Source organism: Natator depressus, chromosome 1 (assembly GCF_965152275.1).
Source record: "Natator depressus isolate rNatDep1 chromosome 1, rNatDep2.hap1, whole genome shotgun sequence".
Classification (NCBI taxonomy): domain Eukaryota; kingdom Metazoa; phylum Chordata; order Testudines; family Cheloniidae; genus Natator; species Natator depressus.
This window is the reverse complement of record NC_134234.1, coordinates 24,863,080-24,886,462: the sequence shown is the minus strand read 5'-3', so window position 1 is coordinate 24,886,462 and position 23,383 is coordinate 24,863,080. Positions and strand designations below refer to the sequence as shown.

The following is a 23,383-nucleotide window of genomic DNA, read 5'->3' as shown; positions in this document are numbered from 1 at the left end:
TGATACATGCATACAAATAGGATAATCATAGTTAGCAAATCATAACTTTTCCAGTGACACCTTACATATCCCATCTTGTACAAAATGCATCATAATTATGCCATGATCGTATCATAATAATATTACTATGATGGATATTGGGTGTAGTGTCACACCAACCTTCTGTTGTTAGCATTAGTTGAAGCATGTGCCACCCACCATAAATCCTCCAACACTCACCTGTAGCTAACATTAAAAATCCACACGCTGTTAAGTTATGAAGGCTCACTGTTAAGACTTCTTTAGTCCAACCTACCCAGGTCAGAGCAACTCTAGCCTCTTCTCTTTCTGTGAATAACATTGTAATGCTAGCCTGTTCACTTTTTGTGAATAGCATTTTTGTGTGGAGTGCCTCCAAAGTGCTGGCCTTGGTCTCATTAGTGATTGCAAATGGTTTACGGCCTCCACTACTGAGCATGGTTATGACTGGGCCTGACTGTTCAGATAATATGTCTTATGGTGGCGTCTCCTTCAATGAGTCTGTTTGCACGTATACTAAATGCATCGATTCCAAGATACTGTCGCATACTGAGACACACTGGCAGCTCATTTAGGGTAGTCTACACTATGGTGAGAAGTGTGATTGCAGCATGTGTAGACATATCTGAGCCAGCTTTAATTTAGCTAGCTCGAATAGCAATAGGAGTGAAGCCAGGGCAGTGTGGGCTAGCCACTCAGGTACTTACCCAGGGTCCTGAATGGGGCTGTACAGCCCCTGTTGCCACGACTTCACTGTTATTGTTATTCAAGTTAGCTAGATCAAAGCTATCTCAGATACATCTACTGCAGTCCCACTTATGACTGCAGTCTAGACGTACCCAAAGACACCTCAGTCACTTGATTCAAGACCTGGCCTACACATCCATCTCTCCAATCGCTATCTCCATGAAACATAGCTTAATGGGGACAGATACCATCATAGTGGCACCTGCACAGCCAAAAAAATTTTCCGGCCTGTTGTTGCAACAGTTTTTAGAGAAGAGGAGACTTCTTCCCCAGTTCTTGTGCCTTCGGTTCCAGTGACTAGCTTTTCATTATGTCCTCTAGATTCTCATCCCCATAGGTGTGAGATCAACTTCCCCTCAGGAAGGAGGTTCTAAGTAGGCCATAGACCAGGGATCGGCAACCTTTGGCATGTGGCCCATCAGGGAAATCCACTGGCTGGTCGGGATGGTTTGTTTACTTGCTGCGTCCGCATGTTCGGCTGATCGCAGCTTCCACTGGCTGCGGTTCGCCGTTCCAGGCCAATGGGAGCTGCGGGAAGCGGCGTGGGCCGAGGGATGTGCTGGGCGCCGCTCCCTGCCATAGACCATTGTTGAAATTTAATATTTTCATGTAGTATTACAGTATGCTATCTATCCCTGTCTGTTGACTGAGTGTTTGGTCAAAAAGTTACTTCTAAATGTTATTGCTGTTGCAGCTGGACAAGTCTGGAAATGATGTATGGGTAGGGTCCAAGAAGTTTGACAATTTCATTGGTGCTTTTATCTGTTTGTTGCGTTGCATTCACCAAAAACCAGTATTTATGTATTAACACAGTGATTTTCAACCAGTGGGTCTGTGGGCCGTTGCGGGTCTGCAGACTATGTTTAAGTGGTACACAAAAGGTTGTCGTTACCCTAGAACAGTGGCTTTCAACCTGTGGTCTGCGGACCCCCTATGTCTAAGATTTCCAAAGGGGTCTGCACCTCCATTTGAAAATTTTTAGGGGTCCGCAAATGAAAAAAGGTTGAAAACCAATGTATTAATGTGAAGCAAATCACTGTGGTAGTATTTGCAGTTAAAAACCTTTAGACCTTGCCTTTTTAGAATGACAGTTTCTGTCTGAGCAGAAAAATTGAGGGACTCATTTAAACTTGAGTTCTTTATTCATGTACAATGGTGGATAGATCCAATCCATGGCTTGCTGCATGTACCAGGGTTTCCTTTGTATTATGTAGACTTGTTTCCATGGGTAATAAGGCATGTTTTTATATAGAGATATTCAAAATGTCAGCACAAAATCCAAACATGTATAAAGGAATGAGCAGAGGCAGTTACCAAATCTTGTTTGATTAGACATTCTCAAAATATAAAATTCTATAAAGAAGTGATAGTTAATGAAGCCGAGAGAGAGAATTACCTGAAATAGTGTACTCGTGTACATGAAAAATTTTAATATTGCTTCTAGGTGTCTCCAGGCTATTATTTATTTGTGCATTTTCCATCCTCATGGGCTTCTCCTCTGAACTCTGATCTTTCCTTATTTTTTTTTTTTTTTTACTTCCCACTTTGACTCAGAAATATGTAAGTTCAGTTGACCTAAGGCTTTAAAAAGCCTGACAAATTTAATTTAGGCATGTGTGGGTTGAGGACTAGTGTTCTGAAGCTGTCAAGTATGTGCCTGACACCTTGTTAGAGTGATCTGAACAAATGAAAATGTGAACATTATTTAAACGAATGTAAACAAGAATGTGGAAGCAAATGCTTCCTTTTGCTTAGAGTGAGGTAGGTTTTTATTTTACAAAGCCGTGGATTGCATTATTGTCTTATTGGAGGCCTGATCCAACATTCATTGCAGTTAATGGGAAGTCTGCCATTGACTTCAGTGGAATTTTAACAGTCCCCCAGTGAAGTTTGACTCTCAGTGTCTTCAAGCAAGTAATGTAGTACTATGCAAAGAACAAAACTGGGAAATGTTGGAGATGCCTATGTACTGTACGGTAAACTCAAGAAACAAATGATGTACAACAGGAAAAGCCCAAGGGCCGGATTCCGAGATACCTAATATTTTTAAGTTGTTAGAAGTTTGCCCTTGTAAAAACTAGGTAAGAACCTCAGGAAGTGGCCTGATGCTAGCAGATTAGTACAAGAAAAAAACAAATCTAAAAGTGATATGTTTTTAATGAGCTTTATTAAGTTCTTAATCCTTTTGCATATGGTAAACTTGGCTTTATGAGATGATCTACAGAACACTCAGGGAGATGCAGATATTGTGAAGTATATTGCTGGCAAACTTATGCAAGTCCCAGGGGCTTGTCTGCTTTTCATACAAATAGAAAATCAAACAGCTGTATGGAAAAGAATTTAAGAGCAACAAAAATAATGTAGATGAACCTTTCTCTTGCTCATTGTGTGCTGCCTTGCATCCATTTGCTTTTAGATTTTTGTTTTACACATCCAGTTTATCTAAACAAAAAACTTTACACATGTAGACTTATACTTCAGATACTTACAAATATCCACCTATAACAGCTACAAGAGCTGAGATCTTTTAGGGTTTGCTACATAGTCATTGAGATTTTCTTTTGCTGATAGCTCCTGCTTTGCCAAGAACATAACAATTGCCATATTGGGTCATACCAAAGGTCCATCCTGGCTGGATGGACCTTTGCAAGACAAAATTGTTTGCATGTTTGGGCGTTCTAAATACGTATGCTCAGGCTACAACATTTTGGCCCCTATCTTCACAGGTATTCAGGCTGATTTCAGTGAAAATTAGGAGCCCAGCCACCTTTTAGGATCCGGACTTCTGAGCCTTGCAGGATAAAGGAGAGCCGAAGAAATGGCTAGCTAATGAAGTTGGGAGTGCAGAGGTGTTTTTTAACTGGAATAAAACTCTTCCATATTTTGGTCAGCTTAGGAAGATAGGGCCAGATAATGGCAATTAATTGATGCTCTGTGTTGGGGTGGTACAAAGCTGCTTCACCCCAGCCAGAGCTCCTCCCCCATCTCACTACCACATGGGGTAAAAGAGAAGACTACCCCCTGCATCACCCTTCAGCAAGAGGCATCATGGACTTCACAAAACTGCCATGGACCTGAGTTTGGTGTACGGGTACTGGACGGTGTTAGCGGCCTGTGATATACAGGAGGTCAGACTAGACAATGTTGTAGACCCTTCTGTGCTTAAACTCTGTGACCGGCCTCTACTCTTGCCCCTTTTAGGATGGCTTGTGCTCTAGCAGGTGTCAGCAGGAAGTAGTCTCTACACTCAAAGTGCAGAGACTGTGCTTGTACCAGACTCTGCGTGTGGGCGGTTCCTTACACTCTCCTCCTCTGCCTCCGTGGACATCCACGCATTGACCAGCCACACTCTGGTTCATAATCTGGAAAAAAAATGACTGTATGTTATGCATTGAACTCTGATTTCACTTTGTCTTTGCTACTTTCAGTGTTTCATTGTGCAAGGACAGTTTCACACCTGACTGTGACACCTCCGAGGTTGGGAGGAGACATGGTCATTCTGACCGCTCCTCTTGGCAGAGTTGAATTGAGTAGGTTCCTCAATCAACTGCCGTTTAGAAGTATTGGTAAGCCGTGCACTTGGAGTAGCGGGGATGGAAGGTCTGGAGGGGAGAGAGCCTAGCAAAATCATTTGTTTCAGTTTGCTTGGTAGTGCAATAGTCCATAAATATTTTAATTCTGGTTCCATAATGGTATCGTGTCCTGAGACACCACTCCATAGGTCCACAGTTCACTTCTTTTGATCTTCTGAGAGTTTCTCTTCAAATTTTTAGTCAAATTTGTGGTTGCATTTCTCTCTTCATTGGGTGTTTCTAACCAGTTCCACGTCTGGTTGCTACAAACTTTTTTAACGTGGCTGAAAGGCATGGAAAGGGTCCAGTTACACAGCTGATTGTGGATCTGCTGGTCTCTGCCAAGCAGTGGCTGGTGTTGGAGGCAGTGTGGAGTGGTGGAACCCCAAAAGGAGCTCCCAGGGGAATCCCACTCGGTGCACCACTATGAGCAGAGCCAGCCATCCTCCTGCCCCCTTCTGTTCTATTTGGTGTCTGATATTGCTCCCATCACTGTAGTATCCTTCCTGCCCCCTTTGGAAGAACTAACAGATAGTTCTTGTGCTCAGGGGCTGCTGTTGTGCGTGACCCCTGTGCAGGGGCAAAATTGCATGCATAGGAAGATGCTTTTGGCATACTGTTCACCCTCCTTATCCATGCCAGTGTGCGACAGGGTGGCTGCTTCCAGGGCACCCCCTTGTGTCCTCAAGGTGTCCCTGAAAGCAGCCCCTGCCTCAGTTTCCCTCTTCCAGAGTCCCCAGTAACTCCACACAAGCTGTCTGAATATAGATAGCTCTTCATGCGGTTTATTTTATTTCAACAGTCTCACAACCCTCTAATTCAGAATTCCCCAGCATCATTCAGACAGTACATTCAATTTTTCAAGTCCTGACAGTCCATCAATACACCAGTTCAGCTTCAGCGACTCTCACCACAATCCATCTCTTGACTACAGCTCCAGCGTCTCTTACCACTCAGGTACAGCTCCTGCATGTTTCATCATGCCTCACCCCAGTCCTCTAGCTGGGGTGTTTTTCCACCCTATTTTACTCCTCTGTTTTGTTCTAGCTGTCACCTGGAGACATCAGCAGGCTCATCCCTCCATCATTCACCAGCCTTCAGCTCTCTCTGGCTCTCTGGCTTCAGCTCTTCCGTTCAGACAGTCAGCAGGCATCTCCCTCTGCTTCTCTCAGCTTTCAGTCCTCTCCAGCCCTCTCTGGCTGTGGTTCTCTGCCCTAGGGAAGTTTGTAGGTGACCCCCTGACTGCATCCCTGCCTTCTGCTTTTGCCAGTCTAATCTAGCTCCTCTGCTCAGCCAGCGAACTCCCACACTGCGTCTTTCAGAGGCATTCCTTTCTTGAATCTCTCAGCCCAATTCTGCTCTTCTTTTGAGCTCTTTCTACTTCTCTAGAAATACTCACACAGCCCCAGCCCTTCTGGATTCTGGATCCCCTCTTCATTTTGGGTTGTCTCATAAAACTCACAGGGGCAGCTCTGCCTTCCTCATTACACCAAACTAGGGTACATCTGGACTGGAACAGGAGAGCTGGGCCCAAATTCGTTTAAGTGCCAAACATAGTTTTAACCAGTGTTTCTGAACTAGAGGGTTTTTGTCATAAAATACAATTGGGCGGGTGGAGGTTGTTGAAAATTTTATTACAATCTAAAGCAAAGAAAATCTCGCTCCCTCATTCCCCACACATCTTTACCCTTCAAGGTCAAGTATTATTTGCCAACCTCTTGAAACACACAGATAAATTATATGATAAGTGATACTTCTTGTACTCTTACTTTTATAGTACATGTAAGGGGAAAAGGGTTGCTAAAATGTTTAACCTTGAATAAGGTTGAGAAACACTGATCTGGACACTAGAAGTATATCTTAGTGGTAAATCTGTCGGAATAAAACTTTGTGGAGCTTAGGCTGTTCATCCTTTACTTACCACAAAAGCGAAGATACTGTTATTTATTATTTATTGAATATAGTCAAAATTTCCCAAAGTAGCTTCTGAAAACCATCCGCTAGATGTCTCGGCCTAGGGTGGCAAAGATCAAGTCACCCAAAATCAGAGATGCCAAGCACTCTTTGACCTTTGTTGGAGTTTTGGATACTTAGCACCTCTGAAGATTGGTCTCTGGGTGTCTGGAAAGTGTTGGCCTATTGACATTTCCAAGACATCTACCACTGTTGTACATTGGCATTTGCCTTCAGAGAAAACAAAGAAACAAAAAGTTGGATAAATGCAGGCTAAAAATAAGGTGCAGATTTTTAACAGTGAAGATGATGAGTCAGTGAAAGAATTACACAAGGATGTAGTGAAGTCTCCATTATTTAAAGTCTTAAATCAAGATTGGATATCTTTTTAAAAGCGAAACAGAAGATATGAACTTGATTCAGGTATCATGGAGTGAGGTTCTGCGACCTGTGTTATACAGAAGGTAAGAAGATGATGATACTAAGTCCTGTTTTGAGTGCAGGGGACTGGACTTGAAGACTTCTTGAGGTCCCTTCCAGTCCTATGAGTCTATGATCATACTGGTCCCTTCTGGCCTTAAAATGTAGAATCTAGGCACCTTTTGTGGCTTTATTGTAGGGTGTTTTCCTTCACTAGTTGGGTTACAGGTGTTTTGAGTCAGAAAGAGGACAAGGGAATGGAAAGTGAAAGAACTCTTTGGGGCATGTTGCCGCTGTTAGGCAGCCCTAAGGGAGAGACAAGGTGGGTGAGGTTATATCTTTTACTGGACCACCTTCTGTTGGTGAGAGACAAGCTTTTGAGCTACGTAGAGCTCTAAGGGAGGCAGCCCTGCTATGAGTTCTCTGGCTGCCTCAGGGGGATGTTAGATTTAAAGGTCTCACCTTGTTCATTCAGACTCCCCTGTTGCAACATCATGTTCTGTTTTAGGGTTGTCCCCTGTACAACCAAATTATAATGTCTGCAGACACTTCTCAGTTAAATTAAGTCACTCATAAGGCCAAGTTCCCAGTATGGAGAGAGTTTAAACAAAGCCAAATTTGCAAAGTAGCCCACAATAGAAATAAGTGGAGCCACCTTGAAGACCCTTCCCATACAGCTCATTCTTTCCGACACAAACATGTCTTAAAAAACCCCCAGCAACCTTACAAGCACCTTTTTCTGACATCTGTCTTTTAAACTGTGTGATTCATTAGTTAAAACTGGGGTAGCCTGATTTAGCATGGTTCACTTTCCATGAGTCAGACCGAAGACTAGCTGTCCTTTATTGGCTATATTCTTTATAGCATGCCTGTATTTGTCATCATTCTTCCTTGTTGTTTTCTAATCTCAAGATAAATTGTTTTGGGAATATTTAGATCAGTTTTCTGTGAAAACCAGACAAACTATGGCTCACTGAACTTTTGAAGCCCAAATTCTTTTTGCAGCTGATTGGCAAAGTTGAAAATCCACCCCCACCTCCTCCGTGAGGGGAAAAAAAATCTAGGTCAGTTGGGTTTAGTTCTGTCATTTTCTCATGTACATTAACTCTTAAGTGCGTTTCTGTCTGAGTGGCATAACTGATCTGACTGGTTCCAGGTCACAAACTTGGACAATACAGCAAAGGTTTGCAAAAGAGCAGTTTTATCCTTGGAGGCAATCACCATGACAATGAACCAGCTGCAGGAGTGCATGGTGTTTACAGTGCCTGCCTGGATGTCTGCAAATCCCAGCTTAGAATCATATTGCGGCTCTTTCCCAAAGTGAAATAACCTCTTAGAAAGAATTTCTCTCTGCTTGTTCATTTGTGTGAATCCAGCTCTGCCATGACCTTCCTTTTAGCTGTCGAAATGGGGACAGGGCTCCTTTTCATTTCTCTGCCAGCCATAGCACACATCATAGCTGTCGTTGCCAATAAACGACTAGTCCGGTTCCCACTTCTGCCTGTGCAGAGGGTCCCTGGGCAGTAGATTCAGTGCTGTTCCATTTCATGAGGAGGCAGAATGCAGGGAGGCCTCTCCATTGGAGGCACATGCCTTGCATTAGTGGAGTCCAGCTCAGCAAGGGATTCTTGCACAGCCATCTTTGGTTTGGAGAGGTCTCAGATCCAGATTGTCTGGCTCCTCACTTTTGCTGGAAGTACTAGGTTTGTGGAAACCACTCTGTGCCTTAGGCTGATGTTGATTCTGTGTAGTGTGCCACAGTCGAAAGAGGATTCTTTCCCTCTTCCCTCCATTGTTATCCCCAGTGCCAAGCCAAATTACTTGAGGTAATCCAGGAAAAAGATTCCTCTCAAACTGGAGGTATTGTTTGACTTAGTGAGTAAGGCTCTGGACTGGAATTTAGGAGGCTGGTGCTCTTGGCCAGGCTCTGCTACTGTCCTGTCATGTGACTCCTGATGCCTCTGAGCCTCTGTTTCTTACGTGATGATGAACTTTCTACAGTGCTGTCTGTGCATTCACCAGCCAATGACTCCTCCAGAGTAATAGTATAGCCAGAAACATATGCCAAAGGCCACCAAATCCACAGTGAACCACCACAGAGAGCAAATTTGTAGTCAAGGGCCATCTAGTGAACATGCCCCTGGTTGTAGCAAGAGTTCTAGGCTGGGAATGGGTACCAGTGCTCTAAGGACCTAAAATACTGTAGGTTATATAATTTACAAGACCTATCTGTTTTCATTTCCTGTCTGTTGAGCTCTCACACATATGGGACCAGATTCTCCATTGCTCTGCACCTGGTATAGTCACTGACATTGGTGTAAAGTGAGTGTAAACTGTTATCACTCTGATTTAGTAGCATTTTACACTTTCTTTGCACTAGAGAAACTGGTCCATAATTTTTTGATGACACTAAATAAAATCAAGTATATTGCTAGTATGTATTAGTAACTAGTAATACATTAAACTTGGATTAGTTAAATTAAGAATATTATCCATATTCTTTCTGTTGATGATTGAAATAAACGACATCTACAGATGAGTGCTAATCCATATGCTGGTTTATGAACACAGAGTCTTCCAGGGATTGTCACAAATCCACATGAAGTTCCCTGAGTGCTAGATTTTGGATTTACATCATGGAGTTAGCTGAAAATCTCATATAGGCAGACAACTTCCTATTAAACATGCGTCTGTGAAGGCTCAGAAACAGTAAGTTTTTTCTCAGCAAAGGGTGCAGAATAAATTATATTCCATAAATTTGCTCCAGTTATAGGATGTCAAATCCAGTGTTACAAATGGCAGAATGCAAAACAAACAAAAAGGGTGTGTGTGTGTGTGCGGGGAGGAGAGAGGACGGCATTCTACAGCTCACTTTTCATTAAACCTCGTAGCAGGAAATCTACCATTTCAAATACAGAAGACTTTTATCTCTGAGGGTATAGGGCCATGTTCTCAGGTGATGTAAATAAGCACAGCTCCATCAAAGTCAATAGAACTATTCCAATTGACCCTTGTTGAGATTCTGTCCCATAATCTCTGGAGGATGGCTGAATGCCTGCAGATGAACATTTTAGCAAAAATTGCTGGAAGACCTTATGACCTCAAATATTCCACTTTTTTGAGATATGCATGTTTGGTTTGAGGACAGACTAAGATGAGCATAGCTTCATGTAAGCACAGACAGTTTATTTGCAACAATACATTTGAATAATTTCTCTCGTATTTTAATCAGGTTGGTACATCAAATAAGGTTCATTCACAGCTCTCTTGTACAGAAATAATCCATTTAACATTGTCCAAGGTCTTCCTTCGCTGTAACAGTCCTAGAATATAGTCAGGAAATAACCTTCTCAGATTGATACTCTAGTGAATACGTCTTTTTAGAAAAACTAAAATACTGTTCTTAAAACAACTTGTATGTCCTAGGAGCGGATAATCCTAACAAGTTTTGTAGTCGCTAAATTATCTTCTAGGGATCTCGGAGAAGAAGTTTTATTGTCTTTAATTAGAGCTGCAAAAAGCGTTCATGCATTCCTGAAGTCTCTCAGACACTTGTAGTTTGGCTAAAGGTCATACACATACTTTGTAGGGTCCCAATTCAGGAAAGCACATAAACTTGTGCTTAACTTTAAGAATGTTCTTATGTCCCTTTGACTTCAGTGCAATTTATCACATGTCAATTAAGCTTATGCTTAAATATTGTCCTGGATAGACTTGTTTTCTGAATCAAGGATTAGCGGTACTCTATTTTGGAGACCAGAGATGCCAAAGAGTATAGGCTTAAATTTCAGGTTTTTAGTCATGTATGCATTTACTGTAATTGTGTGCAGAGACCTGTCAATGGCATGTGTTGTTTAGACATGCCAAGGCTTGCATATTTTCATGCCTACACTTCTGAATGCCAAGATGGCTGCAGCTGGCTCTGGTCAGCTGACTTGGGCTTGGGGCTAGAACTTGCTATGTAGATGTTTGGGCTCCAGCCTAAGGCCAGATATCTACACAGCAATTTTTCAGGCTGGGAACCCGAGCCTTGGGTGAGCCATGAGTTTGTTTGTTTTTCATCCCTGTCTAGACATACTCTCAGAGGTCAGATATGGGGTGATTGTTTTATAAAAAGCCTTTGCCCATCGTTTTGTGGTGTTTTTGCCTTTTATCGTTTTTGTGTATGAGTTCATTTGAGAGCGTAGTGATTGTCTGGTTTCACCCACATAGTTGTTATTGGGGCATTTAGTGTCCTGGATGAGGTACACCACATGCTGTGATAGGCATGTGTAGGACCCATTGATCTTGAAAGGTAGGTTGTAGTCGGGGGGGGGGCTTTTGATTATTGTGGCAGTGGAGAGATGTCTGTAGGTTTTGCATCTGTTGTTCTGGCAGAGTCTGGTGCTGCTTTGAATTGTGGGTCCTGGTCTGTGCGGAGCTTGCTTCTGATGATGAACATCAGTCTCTAATGTCCACCCAAGCACTCATTGGTCTGGCAGTCTGGAAAAGGTCAGGGTTCTCAAGTTTAGCTGATCTCAGAGGAACAGAACATGTGAATGTACTATTTATAGAATAAAAATATGACTAAGGCTTTAAAAACTAGGCTCTATATATCCTACATGATGGGTTTGTTTCCTCTATGAAGATTTAATAGCACAATAAGGTTTTCTAGAGCCCTCCAAGGGATGCTTAGGCCTGCGGTGTCAGAATATACTTCCTAAAATGTGAGAAGAAATAAATCCTGATGTTAATGGGGTTATTGTTCAGAGTACTGCAGAAGGGAATATTATTCACATAAGTCATGTAAAGCAGGGCTACTCAAAGTGGTGGCCCGTGGACCTGTGCCAGTCCGCGAGCCATCGGCTGCCAGTCTGCACGCACATTGGAAGAAAAAATTGCTGGTCCCCCACATCCGATAGCTTGAGAAGCCTTGAGGTAAAGGACAATGGGCTTGGACCTGCACCCACCTGAGTGGAGGGAGTTTTGCCATTAACACTGGATGGAGGGAGGTTTTAGCACGAGAGGAAGGATAGTCTTTTTTCGCATTGGGCATTGACAGTGACTGGGCAGGGTTGGAAGGGCGGGGTTGCTTCTTGCCTGTGGCCCCTCAGTTAAAAGTGAAAATTCATCTTTCTTAAATATTAATTAAAATAACGTTTTTCTTTCTTTCTTTCTTTTTTTTTAAATCTGGTTCAGCACTTCTGTAGTTCTTTATAAAACCAGGCTTTGTGATGGTCGGGCTGCAGGAGGGCAACTGGCACCTCCTGCAGGTGCTGGACATGAGATTCGGGGCAGTCGGGCTCTGGGGTGGTACCTCCAGTGAGTGCCGGGCACAAACTTATCTTGTAGAAAAGGTGCTGAACTGGAATTGCAGACATCTGGATTGAGCAAATCATTCCATCTCCCTGGGTAGAGAAATTTACCCACAGAGCAGAGATCCAGCACAAAATCCACCTCAAGACTTAAGCTCTGCATCAGGGTTGTACTGGAGACCTGCTGGCAAACCGCTGGGCAAGGGTGCTGCATGCTCCATGTGGGCTTCAGAAAAGCTGCAATAGGAGCAGTCTAGGTGAGGAGCTGCAAATTTTACCTTTGCATGGATAAAGTGGCCCCATTAGTCCATGCTTCTGATTGCAGTCCATAGGTTGTCTGGCCAGTATTGGCCAGGCAAACATGCCCATCAGTGGCAAGTGGGTGAGTGTTTGTTTGAAAGCTTACGCCTGCATTCTAGCACTATCTGAATGTTAACATAGCTAACAACATATACCAATATATAACTCATTTTTAAACTGTGTAGTTCTTTTCAGGGGTTTCATACATCTTTTTGGAACTTTGATGTCTGAGCAAAATCTCTTTATTCCAAAGGGGTTCAGGTTCCATGGTGGTGAGTACAGTATAAGATTGTGAACAGGATTGGATAGCATGGAAGGTGCGATGGTGACCCAGAACTTCGTAGTTGCAGTTTGCAGGGAGATGTGAAAACTTTCCTTTGATTTTGCTTCATCTGGCTTCACGGTCCATGAGTTCTGCTGGTTTGGGGAGGAAATCATAAGGAACAGTTCTGTTTTGCATGGTTTCCTTCTGATCCCCCAAATTGTCTCGAGATCATAAACCTTAATAAAACCGTGGCCTGAATTTGGGATTTGTTCAAAAAACAAACAAACAAAAAGCAGCCCCCTAAATCCTCAAATAAACTAAAATGGAACCAGATATTCTTCAGTCCTTCATTTTAAGCACTGGAATAAATTGCCTAGGGAGGTTGTGGAATCTCCATAATTGGGAATTTTTAAGAGCAGGTTGGGCAAACACATGCCAGGGATGGTCTAGATAATACTTAGTCCTGCCTTTAGTGCAGGGGACTGGGCAAGATGATCTCTCAAGGTCCCTTCCAGTTCTATGATTCTGTAAGACTCTCCCAGCTCTAATAACATTTTTCATCTCTAAAATGCTTCACGGATATTAATTTAATTTATCCCTGTGACAGCCTTGAGATGTTGGAAGGTATTATTGCCCCCATTCTGTAGATGGGACAGCAGAAGTGCAGAGATCTATATTAGGTACTCCCAATACTGTAGTATCTGAGCACCACATAGTATGTAATATACTTATCCTTAAAACACGCCTGTAGGGTGTGAGGTAGGACAGTGCTATTACCCCATTTTATAGATGGGGAACAAAGGCACAGAGATTGAGGTATTCAGGCTCCTAATGTCATAAGAACGGCCATACTGGGTCAGAACAAAGGTCCGTCTAGCCCAGTGTCCTGTCTTCTCACAGTGGCCAATGCCAGGTGCCCCAGAGGAAATGAACAGAACAGGTAATCATCAAGTGATCCTTTCCCTGTCGCTCATCCCTGCCCATCCTGGCTAATTGCCATTGATGGACTTAGCCTCCATTAATTTATCTAGATTTAAATGATAGGTTACAGACTATAGTTAGTAGTCCTGCATTTTCACATTTGAGTTCCTTCAGAACTCTTAGGTGAATACCATCTGGTCCTGGTGACTTATTTCTGTTTAATTTATCAATTTGTTCCAAAACCTCCTCTAATGAAACCTCAATCTGGGACAGTTCCTCAGATCTGTCACCTAAAAAGAATGGCTCAGGCTGGGAATCTCTCTTTTATCCTCAGCCGTGAAGACCAATGCAAAGAATTAATTTAGTTTCTCCACAACGGCTTTATCATCCTTGAGTGCTCCTTTAGCATCTTGATCATCCAGTGGCCCCACTGGTTGTTTAGCAGGCTTTCTGCCTCTGATGTACTTAGAAAATGTTTGCTATTACTTTTTGAGTCCTTGGCTAGCTGAAGAATTCTTCAAATTCTTTTTTGGCCTTCCTAATTATATTTTTATACTTCATTTGCCAGTGTTTATGGTCCTTTCTATTTTCCTCACTAGGATTTAACTTCCACTTTTTAAAGGATGCCTTTTTTCTTCTCACGGCTTCTTTTACTTTATTGTTCAGCCGCTGTGGCACTTGTTTAGTTTTCTTACTATGTTTTTTAATTTGGGGTATATATTTAAGTTGAGCCTCTGTTATGGTGTCTTTAAAAAGTTTCCATGCAGCTTGTAGGGATTTCACTTTTGGCACTGTACCTTTTAATTTCTGTTTCACTAACTTCCTCATTTTTGTGTAGTCCTCCTTTCTGAAATTAAATGCTACCGTGTTGAGCTGCTGTGGTGTTTTCCCCACCACAGAGATGTTAGATTTAATTATATTATGGTCACTATTACCAAGCAGTCCAGCTATATTCACCTCCTGGACCAGATCCTGTGCTCCACTTAGGACTAAATCAAGAATTGCTTCTCCTCTTGTGGGTTCCAGGACTAGGTGCTCCAAGAAGCAGTCATTTAAGTTGTCAAGAAACTTTATCTCTGCATCCTGTCCTGAGGTGACATGTACCCAGTCAATATGGGGATAGTTGAAATCCCCCAATATTATTTTGTTTTTTATTTTAATAGAAGCTTGGTGCGGGGGGAATCCTCAGTTGGCATCTGTCCAGTGTAAGCAGCTGTGTGGCCTTCAGAATAGGGGCATGGCTAAAGTGCAATATTGCCTACTCTTTTGATTTTATCGTGCATCCCATGATATCTGGTATTTTTCTTAAAGTCTGATCTCCTGGAGTCATTTGAATACAAGAGACTCTCAGCTTTCATTTAAAAAAAAAAAGTAATTTTTTAGCCCTCGTGGTTGTGAGGATAAGCTTGAAAATGTGAACCCTAAAGGCTGAAAAGCCAGAAGGGAACCAAAAAGAACTCCCAATATGTGATTTGGGGGCCTGGCTAGTGATTTTTGAATGCTTGGGGTTGGCAATACTGAGCATTGCTGCACTCTTGCGATCCTCTGTTACCATAACAGTCCCTTGTGAGCCATTGTAGCTAGGCGCAACTTAGAGGAGTGGCTATTCTAAATCACATCCAAGGTGAATACATCCCAGGCCTGTTCCCTGATCACGATGAGAGATAAGAATGTTTGGAGCCTTAATCATTCTGTTCTAGGCCTTCTGCATTTTATTGAAGTTGCAATTGCTTTATAATAAAAGGACAGCTCCTCGTCTGGTGCAAATCACTGGAGCTACTCTCATTTACACCAGCTAAGGACCTGGCCTCAAAATTGTGCTTAAATCTCAGTTTATTTAATTATTTTTCAGAAATGTTCCTTAACTTATTTAATTTTTTCAGTGTCCTACAGATACCAAAGCAACATTTGGGGTCCATCTTAAAATAGTGGGAGACTGGACAGGTATGTAGAAACAAATTTTCCTTTTTATGCACAAATTCCTTCACTTGAAATTTTATCTCCTGAAGGCTTGAATACAATGATCATACTTTGATTATGAGGATTTCTCACTGGAAGTCATTCATATTTATTTTTCAAAAGTTGCTTTTATTTGCTTTATTTTTATTGCTGACTTTTCAGATGTGTATTTCTTTAGATAACACTTTTTTTTAGTACTAACAGAGGTTCTGATTGTCAGCTAATTATTAGTAATGTGCCTCAGTCTCTATGCTTTTTACAATAGCCTGCTGACTCTGTGCCAGGTGTAATGGTGCCTGCAGAAATGTGCACTCCCTAGATAAGGGGATTTTAATACCAGCAGTTTGGTTGGCTGCCAGGTTAATTAACACCTATGGCACACTGAGATTACAGGTTGCTTTCATGTTCTCCTCCGCTCTTCCGCTGCTCTGTCAACGTTCTCCAGACCACAGGTGTCAACCCGGATTCCATGCAGAGGAGAATTCTAATTTGCTGCTCCACGTGACAGCTGTTTACTGAGGTGATAGTTGTCACTGGTGTCTGATGGCTGACTTTTTCCAGCTTTGCGTTTTCTGTCTTAGCAGGAAGCCGTCTCATTTGTTTTTTTAGAGGAATGTCTTCTGTATTCACTTACTCTGATTCATCAATGTGGGATGGGCTTGTTACTCACCACTTCTCCCCAGGACCAGAGAGCTGCTTAAAGAACAAACAAGGTGGGGAGGTGTTAACTAACTGATCTTTCTTGAGGGGGTGGGAACTTCAGCAGGTGCAACTGGCTGCCTGGTTTTAGTAGACATGGTTTGGTATGTTATACTCCTTTCCCCCTGGCAAGTGTTTGTGTTATCAGTTTAGATTGTAAGCTCTCTGGGGTAGAGACTCTGTTCTGCTCTGTGTCTGGATGGTGCCTAGCACAGTGGGACCCCATTCTCAGTTAGTCCTTAGGCTCTACCATAATAAGCCTGGTTAATAAATAATAATAAAAATAGACAGTTGTACTTTCCTTCAGGTCTGTCTCCTCAGCTTGAATTCCTATTATTTCCAGCTCTCTTCCTGTATCCCATCATTACATTTCAAATAATTTACACCCCATACCATTGAGAACTCGCACTGTATTGCAGAGAGATCAATTAAACGTGTAAATTAAAGGGATGCGGTGGTGCAGATATATGGTGAATCAGAGACGGTCTGGTTAGTTCAGGGCACTTTCCCACGTCCCTGGCTGCTGCTCCTGCTACCTGCACCTGTGAGATGCCGTGAAGAAGTGGTAATCTGGGTTGCTTCTGGGTCTAACGACTTGAGGGAGCAAATATACCATGCTGCTGTAGGCATACCTACAATAGTTTTTTTGGGGGGGTGACGGGGGCTAAGTCACTCATGTGGGCTCTGTCGTTTTCTAAAAATTGAGCGGAAAACCTTGTGGCCTGGGTATTTGGTGGCAGGGAGGCAACTGCACGTGGGTAGGAGATGTGTGTAGCACTGAAGTCAGAACAAGTTTGAAAGAGTGATTACCACATCCCCTGATGCAGGCGGTGATAGAAGGATAATTGAGCTGGCAACTCCTTGTGGGAGATTTCTGTTGATGGAAGATCATTTCTTGCCTAGGTTCCAGCAGATATAAATTTACCATCCCAGTAGATGCAGGAAGTAGCTTCTTAATGAATAATTATGACTTCAGAAGTACATTTTCAGGCCAGAAGCAGATATTTAATGGATCTTCAGGCAATATAATTACTCACTCCTAAGAAATAGTGATTTAATACAATGGAACATGGGATGAATTTGAACAGGGAGGAAAAATGTAGTTTTGAGACTCATTTAAAGGGAGTAGCCTGTCGGCCAAATCTTCAGCCAATTTGTATCAGAGTAGTTCCATTAAAGTCAGGGGAGCTATGCCAGTTTACACCAGCTGAGGATCTGGCATGTTAATTAATACGTTTTCAGAAAGGCTGTGCGTGGTCTCCCTTTTTGTCGGCAGAACATGCATCCTGAAGATGACTTTTGGGTGCAGATAAGAGGACTTTTCATTTATAATCATATGGCAGTAGTACTGGAGATCCCATTGTGGGAAGCCCTGCAAAAACATACCGTGAAACAGTCTCTGCCCCACGGGTTTATGGTCTAAATCAGTGGTGCCGAGCCTTATTACACAGGAGGGCCACATAAACCGAAGCACAACCTTGTGGGGGTCAAACAGATTCTACGTATTTTAATAAGATTTAAAGGCACCTGTATCGATTTATATTTGAAGTTCAGCTTGTTTCGTATGTAGTTAGATAGGTTGTGTAAACTAACATGATGACAAAATGCTAATGAATTGGCCGTTAGTTTATTGTGTTGAAGTAGGCCTTATGAAATGCTCTGGTGGGCCAGGTGCAGCCCACAGCCCATAGGTTGGGCACCGTCTGGTCTAAATAGACAGGCCAGATAAAGGGTGGGAGGGAAGGTATTTATTCCTTGTTTACAGATGGGGATCAGAGGCATAGAGAAACTAAATTACTTGCTCAAGGTGATACAGGGAGCCTGTGGCAGCACCACAGGCTAGTTCCTCAACCACAAGACCAATCTTTTTTCCTGTCTTTGAATCCATAGCTACCTGATTGGTATCCATTTAGGGCAGTGGGGCTTGGTGGAGTGCGTAATTCTGTCCCTGGGAAGGAACAGCCACCTTGCTGGGGGTGTATGTGTGGTCCCTTGGAGAACTGCTCAAGCATCCGTGGCTGTAGGGCTAGACTGTGCAACTCCTGTGGCCGCCACACCCATTGTTCCAGGGTCACAGGCTGGCGTTTAACTGGCAGAGAAAGAAGAGGTGGAATCCTGGAAGACATCTGTCTGAAAGGGCTAGATTGGTGCCCAAAGAAATTCCTTGTGTAAGATTTCTTAAAGGAAATCACAATCCATGCAAGATTTTGTTTTCTTTTAAATGACTTGATGGGGGCTTCTAATAAACCAGTCTGCTTATGCTTAATGAAATACAATGTACTGGGTATCACCCCAAAACTTTATCAGGCCCCTCTTTTAAGATAAGGTCACAACACAGAGTGGGCCTTTGGCACAGGCTTGCCAATAAAGAATGCCCAAGTTCTAATTTGTCCTCTGGCAATTACTCTTTTTGTGGCCAGGGGCAAGCAATATAACCCTCTCCCCTTAATTACCCTGTTTGTAAGGTGCTTTCCTGTCTCCCATAGGTGTTGTGAGGATTAATGAGTTGACGATAAAGCATTTGGCAGACGGGAAGTGTCATCTAAGTGGTACATTAGGCCTGATCTGCCCTTAAAACTTTTACCAGCAGAGCTGTGATGGTTAGGGGTGAGATTTTTTTTGCTGATATAGCGATGGTGGTAAAAGCCCTAGTGTACGTGCAGTTTTACCAGTATAAAAGTGCTGTGCCAGTATAGTTTATTTTGCTTCTCAAACTGGAGTAAAGCGCTTTTGGACCAGTATCTACCAGGAGAGGAGGGGATCTTGCCTTAGGCAATTCGCCATTTGTAAAATGGGGATAATAGCACTTCCTACCTCACAGGGGTGTTGGGAAGACAAATGCATTGAAGATTGGGAGGAGCTCGGATACAATGGTGATGGGGGCCATAAAAGTACCTAAGATAGATTTGCCACTTGCCAGCATAGTTAAAGTGCAAAACTTTTCAGTGTAGACAAAGCCTTATTATAGTCTCTCAGATTCAGTAGATAAACATTGGCTGATTAACACCTGTTTGTCCTGCTTCTCTGATATCTGGCTGGTGACCCTCTTCTCCTCCAGACCCGGGAAGTTTGTTCGCTGAATGTTTACAGAAGTCCTTTTACAATTTTTTTTTGGCTTAAAATGTGATGTCAGCTTTGTCGCCTATTATGCGTCTTTCTCTTGCTGCTCCTTTGAGTACCGTTGCCAGTTGTGCTTTAAAGCTGACATTTCAGCTAGCACCCCCGAAGGGAACTGAGAGGCCATAGGCCATGATGATCTGTCCAGCAATACAACAGCAGCAAAAGCAAAACACCACACTGTAGCAAACAATGTGTCTCGCTCATTAACTGTACTTCAGGTCTTTAGACAGAAAGTGATATTGATAGCATTGAAATAGACATGCTCTTCTGCAGCTCTGGAAGATGTTGTCATGGAAAATAAATATACAGCACACAGAAGAATTAAGGTGAACTGTGTATTTTTCATAAATCCAGTAAAAAGACTGAAATATATTACAATGTCTGCTGGGACAAACTGGTTAGGGTTATATTAAAAGCATTGGTTTTGTACTGTGCCTTAATAATTTTTATTCTGTAATGATATCATTCTGCTATCAGACTGTTTATCATGTTGTTTATTACGTTGTTATAGGGACAGTATAATAGCACTGTGTTGGCCTTCAATTGAATTTGGTACTCTTACTATCCTGTACGTTACTACATGGGACCCAGGAGCGGTAGACGTGTGACTTTGGTCTGCTTGGTTTGGAGATGAGGATAAATATTGCAGTGAGGTTCCTCAGCTTTAGATATTGACCATCCTGGTTTGAATCAGATACAGTATGTTCTTACAGTATGTTCTTAAGAGTTGCCAACTCTTGCCACACTTGGTGATTTTCTTAAAGCTCCAGCTCCCGGAGTCAAGTGGTTTCAAGAAAATCCCAGCTTTCATTTAAACAGGAAAAAAATAACTCTCCGTTCCTCATGGATGTGAGAAAAGTCTGAAAACATGAACTGAATGCACCCTGGAGGCTTCAAACCCAGAAACCAAATACAGTTTCATGATTTTTAAGCCAATCTTGTGATGTTTCGGACTCTGATTCTTGCTATTTGAGCTGGAAAACGGGCTTAAACAGACAGCTGGGGATTTCCTGGGGAGGGGAATCTTCATGTAGTGATGACATGGCTGCATGGGCTCTGTGTTAACCCCTCACAGCTCTGAGTGTAGAAGGTATTCCAGGGGCAACTTGTGATGTGCTGTGAACCATTTCAGCCAGATAAAATTTAGTGGTAAATGTAGGAACTGGAAAGAGAGTGAGATTTCATTTTCAGAAACCTAAGGGATGCAATTAAAACTGTTGAGGTAGCCGACCATGTAATCAATAGTCACCACAACCCTAATTGAGTTAGGTTCAGAATGGCAAGAGAGAGAGAGAATGTGGAGTTTGAGTGAAAGAGGTGACAAACTTGTCCCATTATTTTCATAAGTTATTGATTGCTGCTGAGTTTCTTTTAAAATATCCTGTTGTTAGTTGGTAAACAAATAAAGGATAAAAACAGTGATCAACATTCCCTCAAGATCCCTTCTATTTTGGGTCTATTTCAGGGATCGACAACCTGCAGCACGCGTGCCAAAGGTGGCATGCGAGCCAATTTTTACTGACGTGCTGCTGCCAGCCAGGGTCCCGGCCGCTGGCCCCGCTCAGCCCACAGCCAGGATCCTGGCTGGCAGGAGCCGGCAGAACCCCAGACCGGCAGCGGGTGTGCCACTGCCGGTCTGGGGTTCTGTCCACCACCCCGCTCAGCCCGCTGATGGTCTGGGGTTCCAGCCGCCAGCCCCTTGCCAGCCAGGGTCCCGGCCATTGGCCCCGCTCAGCCTGCTGCAGGCCTGGGATACCAGCCGCCGACCCCAATCACCTCACTGCTGGTCTGGGGTTCCAGCCGCCCGGCTCCCTGCCAGCCGGAGTCCGGTCCTCCTGCCCTGCTCAGCCCTCCTGCTGACTTGGGGTACCGGCAGCCGGCCCAGGGCTCTGCTCCTGACCTGGGCCCAGTGATCTGCAGCCCTTACAAAAATTACACTACAATTAGCTTAAAAACTTGAAAACTTTAAAACGTAAAAACTTTGTATATTACAGTAATCGTTCAAAAAAGTATAATGTTAATAAATACATAGGTTTTATGAAACAAAGTAGTTGTACTTATGTGCCTGTGCTTAATTTGTGTTTTCGATGATTTACCTTCTAAAAAAAATCTTGCATGTCTCACACCCCCAGAAAGGGTATCTCACACCCCCAGGGTGTGCGTGCACCCCGGGTTAAGAACCACTGCACTTAACTGATAAGATCTGCATTTTAATTTAATTTTAAATGAAGCTTTTTAAACATTTTAAAAACCTTCTTTACTTTACATACAACAATAATTTAGTTATATAATATAGACTTATAGAGAGAGACCTTCTAAAAACGTTAAAATGTATTACCGGCACGCGAAACCTTAACTTAGAGTGAATAAATGAAGACTCAGCACACCACTTTGGAAAGGTTGCTGACCCCTGGTCTATTTCATTTCATGCTAGTATGCTTTAATAATGTTCCTCTTCTGTTACATTTGTTTTTGTGACTAAAAGCAGCACGAGAGATGATACCATGTTCAGAGCTGTACAGTCGGTCACACCAGCAGAATTAAATCTCAGTTTAACGTTCCAGAATCAGCAACCGTGGGACTCTGTTAGGCACACTAAGGCTTTCGGCTTAACTATCCAATTTTCAGACTAACTCCCACATTATTGGCGAAGGCTTCTGATCTTGCAGTTCAATAAGGAGCTGATTCTGCAACCCTTACCCACAGCCCCGCTGAATTCAATGCTTCCATGCTTTAGAGTTGCAGAAATGAGCCATAAAGAGCTTTGATTTTGTTGCTTATTTTATTTTTATTTTATTTTATTTTTATAACTAAATAGAGCTGGGCGAAGAACTGATTTGTCGGTTTGGTGCAGTTCTGAAAAATTGAAAAAAAAAATCCGTTGAGGTTGAACCAAAACTGAAATTGTGGGGACTTTTCAGTGAAACAGAAAGGACCGTTTTGGGGTCTGTACCAGAGCAGGGATTCAAACCTGGGTCTCCCACATCCCACACGATGCTCAGATCACTTGGCTGAAGGTTATAAAGATGGGTGGGAGCCGCAGCAGCACCTCTTCGTCCAGCTGTTTTGTGAATGGCCGAAACTATTTGTAGCCAATTCACAAATAGTTTCAGGTTTACTGAAGCTGCGTTTTTTGGCAAACAAACTATTTGTCTGAAAAATTTTGCCCAGCCCTAAAACTGAATATTGGTAATAAAAACATAAAAATTAGATAGCTGTGTCATTAGCCAAAGATTGCCGTAAGTAATATAAGTTTTACTCTTTAGAGCCATTAATGTTGATTGATTGATTGATTTATTATTGTAAATTGATTAAAATAAATCATTAACAGAAAGGATCAGGAACAAATTTCGCTTACTGGCTAGACAATGAAAGCCTCAGTGCTCTTATTACAAAAGGAAAGTTAATGACAGCCAGTTTACATTTGTGAATCTTTTTACTCTTAACCTGGATGATTTTGCTTAAACTGATCTCCATCTGATTTGGTATAATACACCCTGTTATTTGAGTAAGCTTTTCTTGGAGTAGTCTGTTTCCTAATTTAAAGGAAACAGTCAAGATTGTTTGGCTTGAAAATTAGCCTATAGCAACAGCCTTCCTACAATGAAGATCCTATTTTGACAATTCCTGTTATGCCCAAACCTCCATTTTTTGCACTTCAAACTCTCAATGACTACTTTTAAAAAAATAAAGAAGAGGACATAACATGACCATTAGCCATTAGCAATTATCTTTGAAAAGTCATGGAAGACCGGAGAGATTCCAGAGGACTAGAAAAGAGCAAATATAATGCTCATCTATAAGGGAAATAAGGACAACCCAGGAAATTACAGACCAGCCAGCTTAACTTCAGTACCCGGAAAGATAATGAAGCAAATAATTAAGTAATCAGTTTGCAAACACCTACAAGATAATAATGTGATAAGTAACAGCATGGATTTGTCAAGAATAAGTCAAGTCAAACCAACCTAACAGCTTTCTTTGACAGGGTAACAAGCCTTGTGGATAGGGGGGAAGCGGTAGATGTGGTATATGTTGACTTTAGTAAGGCTTTGGTTACTGCCTTGTATGACCTTCTCATAAACAAACTATGGAAATACAAACTAGATGGAGCT

General features: G+C 42.4%; 1 protein-coding gene across 1 annotated transcript in view; it reads left to right on the top strand.

Annotated features, from left to right (window-relative positions):
- The window catches only part of NOX4 (NADPH oxidase 4), a 137,473-nt gene that overhangs the window by 34,872 nt on the left and 79,218 nt on the right, over positions 1-23,383 (top strand). Inside the window, exon 10 of the mRNA XM_074943164.1 lies at positions 15,374-15,434. Coding sequence (XP_074799265.1) covers positions 15,374-15,434 — 61 coding nt within the window. The remainder of the gene's footprint in view (positions 1-15,373; positions 15,435-23,383) is intronic.